Below are 13,604 nucleotides of genomic sequence, written 5' to 3' on the forward strand. Positions count from 1 at the left end.
AATTATGAAAGGCCGTAAAGGTCTAGCGTGCTTATTTATCTCTCCTCGTTTACCGCATCACGCCATATTCAAATATTTTTTAATCAACGCAGAATACCATCCGGAATTAATTCCATTATTCTTAATAAAACTGCATCTACAAATAGCCGGTTCTCATGCTTGTGCGTATGCTAATTAAGGTCGATGGAAAGATCGCTTAACGGCTCTCACAAGTAGCGAAACTACCCGTTGTTTCGCGAGTCAATTAATTTATTCAAAACATAAAATTTTACAGCGAAGTGTTTAGTTGAAGTAATTTAGTCGTGAAGTTTAACGAGTAACTTATTCAGCAGAAACAAGAGAACACCGTTCATGTATTTCCCATGTGGATAATGTTAAAACGTTCGTGAAGCAATATACTAATTGATATAGTGTAATTGCCAAAAGCGCCTCCATTACGGCTTTTTTTGTAATTTATGGAGTGTGAAGCAACGAAATTTTAAATTATGCAGACTTTGCTGCTAACGTGCTACACTGGATAAAATTCCTTAGCGAAATTCAAAGGTTTGCAGTTGCGGTAATTAAAGCTATTTATTTTATTTTGATAAAATGAGGACTGTTTTGTCTCTCTAAACAAGCTGCTTCGGGAAATGCATTTTCATTATGTTGGCTTTTTACGACCCTTAGCTGTATCATAAATTTGCCTTTAAAAATTAATCCAAAATGTGTGCTAGAATGAAAATTTACTGATGTTCATATTTTTGAGAAATTCAATTTCCACTTAATTTCGGCGCTTTTCCGCCATCATGGCTGGATTAACATGTTCGCAAGCGTTTTAATAATGAAAAATAAAATTTTAAAAAAGTTCATTTAATTTTTTTTTTCCCAAAATGAAATATCTAAAAGCTGCAAAAGCTGGAAAAAATTGCCAAACATCTTAGGAAACACGAAACTACACATTTCTGAAACTACATTGTCAAAATAACTCCGCTCGCAGTCAAAAATCGATAAATACCACAATTAACACCGCATAGCGCTATGTAACCAGAAATATTTTCTAGCATGTCAACTTAGGAAAAAAAAACACAAAGTCTGTAGTACCATTTATTAAATAAAAGGAAAAGACAAGGACTGTGCTATTGTTCCTTACTGTACAACTCATGCCGCCTTAACAATTAAGCCTTAGAAGCAAGCGCCCCCAAGGCCACAATACAACTATCAATGTTCTGTTTCTCTTGATCAGGGGTAATAGAAGCCTTCACTTTCTTCACGACCCAATCGACAAGATTCTTCTGACCGATCCTGCGCTCAATATTTTGTTTCTCCACTTGATAATCCAAACGTTTCTTTACTTCCTCATACGCCGCCAGCAGACGATTACGGTACGCCGCCTCCAACTGCAAGGCAACATTTTCGCGTTTAGCTTGAATAAGCATATTCTGCCCTTCCATGCTCCACTGATTCCTCTCCTCGTCGGAGATGGCCTCTTGAAGCGTATCTTTGTTAACGGTGCGGGTTTCATTCCATTGTGACTCATAGTCCTACATAAAATCACACTATACCTTTCATGTTTTGACCAAATCACCAAACTTACGTCAATTTCTTTATCGAGATATTTAGCTAGTTTGGGCCCCAAAATCTTGATGCCCGCAATCCACATAATAGCCAACGAGAGTCCGTTGTAGAACTCGTGTTCCATAACGTAGATTTCCTTACTTATGAGGTAGGTGGAGAATGTGACGGCGAAGGTGTAAGGACCTGTGACGCCGGTTTTTTTATAAAAGAAGGTAAACCACTCGTCGGGGACAAAACCCAGCCGGACTTTGCCCGGTTCTTGACGAACCTATTGGCAAAAATTTAGTCACGAAGTAGTGTCAGGTTAATTACTTACGGGTCGCCGAAACATGGGGCCATCGTCTTTAGTCGCCGGAGACGAAGTGGCGCTGCACGCTTTTGTGGTGTGAGCCACCAACGATCGAACCTGTCGGCCTGAAAATCCAAAAAGAGGGGCTATTACATAAACGGAATAGTGTGACAAAAATAAGGTTATTTACTATATTCATTCAGCTGAAATGTTCCACTGACGTGTGGAGAATACTTACCGGATAAAATTGAGGCCCGGGATAACATTTTACAAGGGTTTTTTAACTAAATTAGAGGGTGCACAAAATGTCCGGGCTGCAGCCCCAAATCCACCTGTCAAGAACTAGAGAGAGCTGCACTTATGCAACCGTACGCGATAGACGAAGATAGAGTGTTACGTAATCACTGCCAACACAAAAACACCAAACACCCCAACTACTGTTTGATACGTCAACTTATAAATCAAACTCGTAAAACTTCATTATTCAATTAATTACAATACAGAAACGTAAAAAAAACACAATTTCGACAATTAACAATTATAAATTTAAATGATTCTTCCTGTAGGTTTCATGAAGCTGTGACACTTGTTCCAAATGGGAGGAAATTTGCGCAGTATTCCGATCAATCCACTGAAGCGAATTCATATGAGCGTTTAAAATGCGACTAATCTGGATAACGGGATCTGAAATATCCTCGTTCTTGTTTGATTCATTCAAATGCTCCACGATTTCTTTCAAATCCTCAGACATTTGTTTCAACTGTGAATCAATAATCTCAGACAATTGGTACCTAAAATGCGTCATTTTAAATCATGTAATTACACAAATAAACAAAGTACGTTTGAAATCTATTTTGGTCTGTGATAGGTATATCGGCTAATTGTTTCTCCAGTGGCAAACTTAACTCATCCAGTTCGTTCTGCTGGGCTAAAACAAAATCAAGTTCTTGATCCAGTTGCTTCTGTTGCTGCTTAATACGCTCGATTGTTTCATTCAAAGCTAAAATTTTGTCACTGTTTGACACCAATAGGTTGTCCCAGGCGTTCAACTGTTTGGCTTGATTGATAAAAAATTTCCCTTGTTCCTCTAAATCTATTGTCCATTTGTTTATGGAATCTTCCAACTGGACATATGTTAGAGTACCAGTTGGTGCCACTGTTGCTGTTGTTGTGGTGGTGACAGCTGCAGCCCTACATCATCATCATTAAACAACAATCAACATTATTATAAAAATCATTACTGAGTTGTTGATGTTGATATTCCCCCTAGCCCCAAACCTGGAGTTGTACTAGCAGCAGTGCTTCCAGGAGTCAAAGAAGTAGTTAATTTCAAAGGCGCTGAAGTCGCAGCAGCGCTCGAAGCAAGCGACGTTCCACCCCCAAAAATAGGGGTAAAAGAAGTAGCAGCAGTTGTATTTGCTGTTGTGCTACTCCCTAAGCTAAACTGAGCTGTAGTCGCGGCGGCAGCAGCAGCAGCTACAATTCTCCCTCATTACTCGTGAACTCCCCCTACACAAATACTCACGAGTGATGGAAAAACTTGGGGTTGGTGCAGCACTTGTGATCGTGCTAATGCCAAAACTTGGCGCTGGCGCTGTGGTTTTAGGGGTGGTGTTCAGTGAAAAAGCCGGGGTGGTCGCAGGTGCCCCGAATAAACTCGTCAAGGGTTTGGGTGGTGGTTTATTGTCACCGGCGCCCCCCGTGGCAGTTGTGGTACCTTTATGACGGATTTAATTTTCGCAATAGATGGTTATTCGTACTTACTTGGGGTGCTGGAGGTGGGTAAGGTGAAACCCGTGGCTGATTTGGTGGCTCCGAAATTTAAATTCATTGTGGATGATCGCGAAACTTAAATGTGGAGGTTAGGAACGCTGTCGAATTTTGGTGTTGGGTCGTTGGGTGAGGCGAAAGTGGCGCCATCAGTCGGTATTTGTAACAAACGTAATGTGAAATGAATGAACGCTGTAAAATTTCAAAATTTGGAACTTGTTATGTGATTACACGAAAATCGATTTTATTCCTATATTATAACAAAATCACAACATTGCAGCTCTTTAAGTACTAACGCAAACACCCTATAACAGTGGTCTTTCTTTAATTTGGTTATTGAAAGATAGATGGCGCAACGAGGAATGTGACAAAAATTGACAGTTGTTACAATTATCGGTAAACTATTCACATTTTAAAATGCTTTACCATTAGTTCTTAATTAATTTGTTACAAACACCGTTTAGGAATTTATATCCACCTGGAGTGAAAATTTAAAGAGAAATCTAGAAATCTTATTAATAAAATTGACAGAGTTAAAGGCGCCAAAAAGAAATTAACTGAAAATAGTTCAAAATAACTTTGAACTATAGATCGGTTCACACTTAATTTTTAAGATGACGTCATCAATGTCTGAAAGAGGTGACGAAAAAATATATTTCAGATAATTTTGAATTTTTTTAAGTTTCTAAATTAATTCATTTACGTTTATGTACTCTTTAGACTATTATTAACGATATAGAAAGTAAATATTTTGAAATATGAATTATAAAATTCAGAACCTTATTATCGTTTTAATAAGCTTATCTAAAGTCGCGATCTTTTCTATAGAACCACTCCCTAGTGTAAATTTTCAAAATTTGTTTGGTGTAAGTGACCTTGACGGGTTTCTGGGGGAAAACATATGTGTCAAAAATTTGACAGGTTAGATGGCCCCATTGTCAATGTAGATATTTTATTTTAATAAATAGATGAACAGAACATACAGTCTGCACGGGATACAGTGCGGCATAGCGGAGGGCAACCGAAACATTCGTGTTGTAGTAGTTTCGATTGCCGTATCAACTACCGCTACCAACCGCGTTCGGCGTAAAGTACTAGATGACAGGGCTACCAACTTGACTTTTTATCGAGTGGTTCCGTAGAAATGACCGCTACTGTAAACAGTTATTTTATTTCAAAGTCTGGCTTTTGAAATATACTTGAGTCATTAAAATACTCATATATTATTTGTAACTCCCGATTTATATATAATCCAAAGTACAGAGTCATCAAAATTGATTGAGAGAGTTGGTAAACCTGAACTTGAATAATTTGGTTTATTAAGTTGTATAAAAATATTAGCTGTCAGATTTGAAGTTTCAAGTTTCAAATTTCAAAACTCAGTGGCGTCTTTTTTCGACTTTTTTTTTTGGTAAAAACATTAGTTGTCAGATTTGAAGTTTCTAATTTTTGTCACGCCACTGAATTCATTGCCATATAACCTTAAACAAATCTGTCATAAGGTTGACAAACTTCACGACAAAAACAGGAGGTACCAACTCTCTCAATCAATTTTGATGACCCTGTACTAGAGTTTATACTAGGCGAACGTCTGAAAATAAACAAGATAAAAAATAATTTTGACAATCAGACAGTTTCAAATGTCAGTAGAACAATGAATTTATTCATTTGACAGTTAAATGGAATGAAATGGGACACTAAACTGAACGACAGGCATATGACCGAAAAAAATTCCATGAAAAAAGGCCATGGAATTTATTTTTTAAATAATCATGTTGGCACTGCATTTAACACTTTATTTGGCAGTTATTTGACCCTAACTGTCAGACTGAACCAGGAACGTGTTAGTGGGGCCAACATCATTTTTTTACCTTTAAATTTCAAAGCTTACTAGAGGACTTTTTTCGGTCATTATATAGCATTTGTGTTTTTCACTACTCTGTACTTTATCTCAATTTTTGGTGAAATTCACAGAGTAAAATTGCACGAATTGAATTAGTAATAGGTATAACACTAGTCACACCTTCTACATACTTTTAAATATATAAATAAATGAATAAATTCATTGCTATTAGGGTTTGAATGAGTAAATCGATGGAGAAGTATGACACATATTTATTTGAACGAAACTGATGATTCATGAAAATTACGTTTAAATCAAAGCTGACTGCAGGTGTGCCCAGCTTAAAACTAGATTTTTTTTGAAAACAAATATTTTGGTCTCGAATAATCTGAAAAAGAAAGAAATAAATAAAGAAAGAAAGGCAAAATTATGGTGTTGCACGAAGCTGTATATAATAGTACAGAGTTCTCAAAAAATATATAACCTTAAAAATTGGTCGAAGGTTATTTCGATAGAACTTCCGTCGCCCCTGAAGTATAGTACACCAAATCCAACTGTTTAAAAAATATATAAAATTCTTATATATATAATATTCAAGAAAAGAAAAATACCCTTGCTAAGCGTTTATTTCAAATGAGTTTTTCCATTGCTAAATTTTGTGATTATGTCATCAATTTTCGGAAAAATGGAGTGAGTAGTTCTTGATTAATCAATAAAATAGTGTTACGTTGAACGGGTGAATAAAATCAGCGTAGGTTAAACTCAACAATTTATTTCTTAACAACTCGAATTACACGTCTGTTTATTACACAGCGATTATGTAAAATAATTCCGGTGCAACTTGACAGTACTCTAAGCCCCTATTTAAACCTATGCGTGCTTCTCGATGGATCCAGAACGCCGCTTCGAGGGTTTTTTTGGGCCCGTCGCGACATCCGCTGCCAGACTTTCCTTTAGCGAACGCCGCTTGGCCCGGCTGATGAGTCATATTACACACGAAACTACTAGAAGAAACACATACATACAAATTTTGAGATGACGTCATCAATTTTTTGGAAAGGGATAAACGAATAAATTTTGATTGACGATTTACCATCGTTACGATAACCCTAAAACGTTTGCAAAATTTCAGAGCATTCAGTTTTGCAGTTTCCATGTTAAATCGCAAAATGTTGTTATACAATTTTTATTTTTTTCCAAAAATTTTAACGTTTAGGGTGAAAACTGAACACGGATTCGCACATCACGAGTGAAAGAGTATCTTATTTTATGAAATTGAAAAAGTATATTATTGTAAATTTTGGAGATGACGTCATCCCGTTGGTGGTGGAGATGATTAGCCAACTTTCGGTTAGCGTTTTACCACCTACATGATATTCTTAATATAATTTAACAACAATCGGTCAAGTAGTCTCGGAGATTATCTGGCTAATAAAAATCGACACAGACGACACATAGACGGAACCCAGAGACCAGTTTTTTCGTACTCTAGAGGTCATGAAATGTCGCGAAATCATGAAAGTAGCAAATCGCCCGAAGGACTCAATTTATACTTCCTTGTAGCTTACTCTCGGGTGGTAAAAATTACAAAAATTGTATCAGAATTCTTTTTGATCAAAAAATTATCCACTAGCCAAAATTGGACACTTTAAAAATACTCTAAAATCGTGATAAAAACTCGAGAATAAGCAAGTACTAAAAAAAAATAATAAAACCCTAAAAATTCCCCTGAGAGATCAGCTTTGATATATTTTTAAAAGACAATTTGAAATTTACATAAGTTTATAAAAAAAAAAAAAACAAAATTGACAAAAGGACAAAAATTAAACGTCAAAATACCCCAAAAATTACAAATAAGAGAAGAGAAAGACATACAAAATGAAAGCCCCCCACTTCCTGACTTCTCAATTTGTAGACCATTAATTTATAAGTACTAAGAGAGATACAATAGAAATATTTTGAGAAGAATACACCAACAAAATTATCAATTTGAGAATTTTGAGAGGTTTATTAATGTATAGGAAAATACATTTTTTAGACTCCCTCATTTCAACCTAAGTGATAGATTGTGGTGAAATGTTATTCTCATAATATTTCCACTCTAGTATTTTAATGCTTTGGATCAAAGGTTTCAAGTGAAAAATGTCATCTCACCAAAGCATTTCGAAAGCATCTTAGTCGTCAAATATTTAAATTTCTTTCTATAAAATTATTTGGCAAAAAATTTAAGTAAATTCACGAAGAAACAGTTGTGCATTGTGCAACATTTGTTTCAATAGAAGCTTCAAATCTTTTTTTTTTGTTATTCAGCGCTTAGGTAGTGGTAAAGTCAAAGACATCAAATCTATTTCTTTCTCGTATTGAACAGTAAATTTATAAATACGTTTTGTGATACAATCCACATCATTGACTAGAAGGAATATCCCCGAGTACTATTTTAATCTTCAATGAAGTCTAATAAAATCCCATCAAATTTTTCTCAAATCCGGGTCATCATCACCATCACGCCGGCGAATTTCCTCGCGCATTTCAAAAGCCCCGAAAGAAATAAACCCAAACAAACACATCACCGACATGTAAGAAAAGATGAAACAATGGCACAAATCCGTCCAACATCAACTTCAAAGGTAAGGTCACCGGACGCGCCAAAATAAATCTCGGTGTATGAATGATGAGGCAATTAGTATCGTCTAAACGTCAATCATCGGCGTGAATTACGACAATTCCTTATTTTATTAAAGTCGGATGGACAAAGTTATAAAATAAGATCAAACATCGAAAAAATCTTTAGGAGGGCGCCGAGGATTATGTAAACAGCTTATGTTAGGCAAATAAAGCTTTTCTACATATTCAAACAATCAGAGTGGTATCAAAAGTGCCGACGCGGGACCAAAATACTTTGACTGTTTTTAAAACTTCACACTCGCGTGTTCGAAGGGCCAAAGTATACAAACTCGGCGGTCTCGTTTCAACTTTCTTTTTTCCACGAATCGATTTTCGACAGGTTGGGTCGAGTGATTGTTTAACGACGGAGAGAATATCAGTTCGAATTATTCGAGTGGTTTCGGAACCGACTACTTTACGGAAAATAATGTTTATTTGATGAGTTGGCGTTCGGTTCGAAAAATTTTATCTTGTTCGGAAATTCCATGAAGGCTGTACGCAACTTTAAATTAAACTCGTGCTTTTCACGATTAGTCGATTTCTTCAAAAACGAACTGCGTAAAAAGTGTTCCCATTATCTACTTAAAATAACGATAACACAAAAATAAGGTTCTTCCAGTGAAACATTTTACTTATCAGCCTTTTTTCTTAAGCTTCATTTATAGTTTTTTTTCTGATGACATTGATATATACCTATATTTTAAGCACATACGAACTGTAAACTACTTTCTACTTTTTATTTTCTTGTCTATGGAACTAACGACTCCAAAGTACACCAGAAAAGAACCTATTCCATCATTGTAAAGTTTAATAAATCCAATAGAAATTTTATGTCGACGAAAAAACCGAGCCATTAAGAACATGTCAGTTAAATTAACGCATTAATTAAAAAATGCATGCAGTAACTTTTGGTGGGACCATAAAAATCTCCGCACGTTGTCATCGTCTCTAGTCGTAAAAATAAATCTGCATTCATTTGGTTTATAAAACAAAATTGTTTTTCCAACGTTTCTAAAAATTTATATCAACAATTAAGTTGTGAAAATTTTGTTAGCTCTGATTATGAAATAATTGTCTTAATTATTTATGTATATATTTATGTTAAACGATCACCACATAAGCCAATTCATCCTGATTATCACTTCGGTACAACGAACAAGGATTTAGCGAAATTTAGCACGATGTTTAGTTAAATATGTATTATGATATACCTATAATAAACTGATTATTTTAATAATGAATTTCCATGGGATTTGAGGGAGAAAACACAAAACCGTTGTAAACCGTATAGCGTTCGAATTTTATTTTATACAGGGTGATTTTTTGATTTGTGATCTAGTTATCCAAGAATTTGTTGATAGAAAAAATCGACCGAAATTTTACGACATGACTTGAACATGGGTTGGCTATGGCTGAACTTAGCAAACTAGGTTATGTTATATTTATATGTCAACAAGAATTAAACCCTCGTTGGAATTAAAAATGTTTTATTTATGATAAGTAACATATTTAATTAAATTTACAACAACTGCTGCTTTTCATTACATAAATTTATTCGACATTTCATGTTCTCAAATACTCGAATAAGATCTTTCGGCCAAATACGTACTTTCACACTCTTGTATGATTCTCACTTTTAGATCTTTTAATTTATATTCCATGATCGTTTAAAAATAGTGTTTTTTAAAGTCAGGAACAAGAAATAGTTAATCTAAAGGTATCAAATCAGGTGATCGAGGTGGGTAGATTAAATTACTTAAATAATTAAACAGTCGTCATAAAATTCCCTTAGAAAGATCAAACTTGTTTGAATGTTTGAGTTGTATGAGCTGTTGCGCAGTCATGCTGAAAATATCCATTCTACAATTCTTCGGAATCAAGCTGACCAATAAATTCCTGTAGGTATAACTGACTCCTCAAAAAAAAGGACCCAAATAGTACTTGTCAAGATAAGACTGATTTTGGCAGATGACCGATTCTTCTAAGAAAATAATGGGTGGGTGGGCGGGGCTAGTACTTGTCAAGATAAGACTGATTTTGGCAGATGACCCACTCTTCTAAAAAAATAATGGGTGGGTGGGCGGGGCTAGTACTTGTCAAGATGAGGCTGATTTTGGCAAATAACATACCCTGTAAGAAAATAAGGGTGGGTGGGCGGGGCTAGTACTTGTCAAGATAAGACTGATTTTGGCAGATGACCCATTCTTCTAAGAAAATAAATGGTGGGTGGGCGGTGCTTGTACTTGTCAAGATAAGACTGATTTTGGCAGATGACATATCCTCCAAGAAAATAAGTGAGGGTGGGCGGGGGGCTAATACCTGTCAAGATAAGACTGATTTTGGCAGATGACCCATTCTTCTAAGAAAATAAAGGGTGGGTGGGCGGGGCTAGTACTTGTCAAGATGAGGCTGATTTTGGCAAATAACATACCCTGTAAGAAAATAAGGGTGGGTGGGCGGGGCTAGTACTTGTCAAGATAAGACTGATTTTGGCAGATGACCCATTCTTCTAAGAAAATCAAGGGTGGGTGGGCGGTGCTTGTACTTGTCAAGATAAGACTGATTTTGGCAGATGACCCACTCTTCTAAGAAAATAATGGGTGGGTGGGCGGAGGGCTAGTACTTGCCAACATAAGACTGATTTTGGCAGATGACTTACTTGCTAAAAATAAAAAATTAAAAAATTAAAAATAACAAGTTCAAAAGTCGGAAAAACGAGAAATCGGAAAATTGTACACTGTATAATCGGAAAATCAAATAAAAAAACAAATCTTATAAAATCGAATTCGAAATTCCAGTTTTCATTTTTTTTTAGTTTATAGATTTTTCAGCCTTTGAATATTTCTTTTCATAATTTGTTTAACAATTTTGCAGTTTTCTTTTCTTTTGATGTTTCAAGTTTTAATTTTACAATTTTGGAATTTTTTGATTTTTAATTTTTCAAGTTATGAAGTTAAAATTTTTGCTTTTCACGATTTGTCATTTTTCGATTTTTTAATTAAAAGAACAAATTTATTCCAACCGAAATTTTGAAAAACCGAAAAATCCAAAAATTGATAATTAGAAATAAAATTTTCAGATGATTTAAAGTTGCGATGTTTCATGGCCAATCGCTTATGAAAATTACATTTTACTCCCTTCCAAAAACCCGGTGACAAAAAGTCAAAAATCGAAAATGTAAAAAAATAAACATCTATTTTCTCGATTTTTTTAAAAATCAAATAATTAAGAAATCGGAAAACTGTCAAAATTTAAAATTAAAAAATCCAAAGTTTTTTTCAGTTGCCCAGAGAAATCAAAAATCCAAAGACAGATGAAAAATTTTAAAATTTAAAAGGTGAGAGATTGAAAAATTCGAAAGTTCAAAAAACCAAAAACTGAAAAATCTAGCACTATTCGCTACGATAAGACTGATTTTGGCAGATGACCCACTCTTCTAAGAAAAAAAAGGGTGGATGGGTGGGGCTAGTACTTGCTAAAAATAAAAAATTAAAAAAAAAATAATTAAAAATTAAAAAATCGAAAAAAAAAACATCTTATAAAATCGAATTCGGAATTCCAGTTTTCATTTTTTTTTAGTTTTTAGATTTTTCAACTTTTGAATATTTGATTTTTTCTTTGACAATTCTGGAGTTTTTATTTCCAATCATTTGATTTTTCAAGTTTTAACTTCATAATTTTGGAATTTTTTGATTTATAATTTTTCAAGTTCTCAAGTTAAAATTTGATTTTCGGATTATACAGTTTTACAATTTTCCAATTTGTCATTTATCCGGTTCTTTAATTTGTCATTTTTTGATTTTAATTTTTTTTATTTTTAGCAAGTACTAGCTACACCCACCCACTCTTTATTTTCTTGGAAGCTGCCAAAATCAGTTTTATCTTAACAAGTGCTAGCCCCGCCCACCCACCCTTAATTTTCTTGGAAGAGTGGGTCATCTGCCAAAATCAGTCTTATCTTGACAAATATTAGCCCCGCCCAGCCACCCTTTATTTTCTTAAAAGAGTGGGTCATCTGCCAAAATTAGTCTCATTTTGACAAGTATTAGCCCCGCCCACCCACCCTTTATTTTCTTGGAAGAGTGGGTCATCTGCCAAAATCAGTCTTATCTTGACAAATATTAGCCCCGCCCACCAACCCTTTATTTTCTTAGAAGAATGGGTCATTTGCCAAAATTAGTCTCATTTTGACAAGTACTAGCCCCGCCCACCCACCCTTTATTTTCTTAGAGTATATGTCATTTGCCAAAATCAGTCTCATCTTGACAAATACAATACGTCTTCGAGAAAAAGCGTACCAAATTCCAATTTTTTTGTGGATGTAATGACCTTTCTTCCAAATAATGAGGTTTGGTTTATTAATTGCGACTTCCTGATTTCCTCTTAATACGACCAGTTTCACGAAATAATTTTTTAACAAAACTGATTCTTCTAAAAAAATTAGTTTCAAGAACAGTAACACTAGGGAATTTTTGACGAAATTTCTTATGATCTTCAGAGAACATTTTTATCGAATATACGAAAATGAAAACAAAGCACAATTTATGTTGTTAAGACACGAGATTATGGGCAACCCACCAGAACATAGGTTTTATGTTCTAAGAGATGTCTTACGTAATTTGGTTATATAATGGGCAGCCAATATTAGATCACAAATAAAAATATTTAAATGGTACATGAATCACTGAAACCGACAATTTTTTAAATAAATAAATGATAAAATAACACAAAACTCATATACCTAATATATTTCGGAGAGGTAATAAGATGTTTGAGGATAAACTAGAATCCTCATTTTGTTAATTAAATTGTTTTATTAAAAAATATTAGTGCTTCAGTTTCAACGAAAAAGTAATTTTTTGAATGCTTTTATGGAAACGAATATACAAAAATAATATTTTTGTTAATTTGTTTTTTGGTCTTTGTAGATAGTTCAATTCAGTACAAAGAAATTTTTGAGAATACACCAGTCATTTTCGCTGGAGTTCGGCTATAGAAAAAAAGTATAGATTTTATTACCGTAACGAACCACATCGAATTTTTGAAGCATTTTTTTTATAAGTATTTATATTCTTCTATGCATGTTCAACCTATATACGAATACAAAAAAAAAATGGATGCCTATACAATCAAACAGTATATCCAACACTACAATATAATTCGCCTGATAAACTCTCCAGACCATCCAACAGCACATGTTCCCGTCCGTCCCGCCGACCCGCCCCCACCTCCACCCAAGCAGGTACCGCACGTCCAATTATGTCATCATAGTCCTATGCAAATCAGATGCAAATGTGAACAAGTGTCAAACACAACGACAATCGTTGAACAACACAAAACATCACAACAAACTCCGCAACTGCTGCACGTGTTGTGCGGAAGAGTCCACAGAAGAGGCGTGTCAATCGTTCGACCATGTCCAATGGTGACTCGATAGATAGACGGTGTCCGCCCCCACTGTCGGCGCCGTCTTGATCCGAAACC

General features: G+C 34.8%; 2 protein-coding genes across 2 annotated transcripts; both read right to left on the reverse strand.

The window, feature by feature from the left end:
- Positions 1-1,070: 1,070 nt before the first annotated feature.
- Positions 1,071-2,196, reverse strand: LOC135126183 (ATP synthase subunit b, mitochondrial). Its single transcript, XM_064052037.1, has 4 exons — positions 2,082-2,196; positions 1,871-1,968; positions 1,574-1,822; positions 1,071-1,520 (listed from the first exon to the last, which is right to left on the reverse strand). The coding sequence occupies exons 1-4, from the start codon at positions 2,107-2,109 to the stop codon at positions 1,155-1,157; spliced, it is 741 nt and encodes a 246-aa protein (XP_063908107.1). The 5' UTR covers positions 2,110-2,196; the 3' UTR covers positions 1,071-1,154.
- A 101-nt stretch (positions 2,197-2,297) lies between these two features.
- On the reverse strand, positions 2,298-3,776 carry LOC135126181 (nuclear pore glycoprotein p62). The gene is made up of 5 exons (XM_064052035.1): positions 3,608-3,776; positions 3,369-3,560; positions 3,085-3,319; positions 2,684-3,034; positions 2,298-2,634 (listed from the first exon to the last, which is right to left on the reverse strand). The coding sequence occupies exons 1-5, from the start codon at positions 3,672-3,674 to the stop codon at positions 2,382-2,384; spliced, it is 1,098 nt and encodes a 365-aa protein (XP_063908105.1). The 5' UTR covers positions 3,675-3,776; the 3' UTR covers positions 2,298-2,381.
- Between the last annotated feature and the right edge of the window lie 9,828 nt (positions 3,777-13,604).

This window comes from Zophobas morio, unplaced genomic scaffold (genome assembly GCF_036711695.1).
Source record: "Zophobas morio isolate AGI-343-1 ecotype UQ-CSIRO unplaced genomic scaffold, CSIRO_AGI_Zmor_V1 ptg000010l, whole genome shotgun sequence".
Taxonomy (NCBI): Eukaryota; Metazoa; Arthropoda; class Insecta; order Coleoptera; family Tenebrionidae; genus Zophobas; species Zophobas morio.

Excerpts from the sequence above, each read along its gene's own strand:
- LOC135126183 (XM_064052037.1), bottom strand. The coding sequence starts at position 2,109 with ATGTTATCCCGGGCCTCAATTTTATCCG. Across the intron at positions 1,969-2,081 it reads CCGGGCCTCAATTTTATCCG|GCCGACAGGTTCGATCGTTG; the intron begins GTAAGTATTCTC and ends TTGGATTTTCAG. Across the intron at positions 1,823-1,870 it reads GCCCCATGTTTCGGCGACCC|GTTCGTCAAGAACCGGGCAA; the intron begins GTAAGTAATTAA and ends TTTTGCCAATAG.
- LOC135126181 (XM_064052035.1), bottom strand. The coding sequence starts at position 3,674 with ATGAATTTAAATTTCGGAGCCACCAAATCAGCCACGGGTTTCACCTTA. Across the intron at positions 3,035-3,084 it reads ATATCAACATCAACAACTCA|GGCTGCAGCTGTCACCACCA; the intron begins GTAATGATTTTT and ends ATGATGATGTAG. Across the intron at positions 2,635-2,683 it reads GACCAAAATAGATTTCAAAC|GTACCAATTGTCTGAGATTA; the intron begins GTACTTTGTTTA and ends GACGCATTTTAG.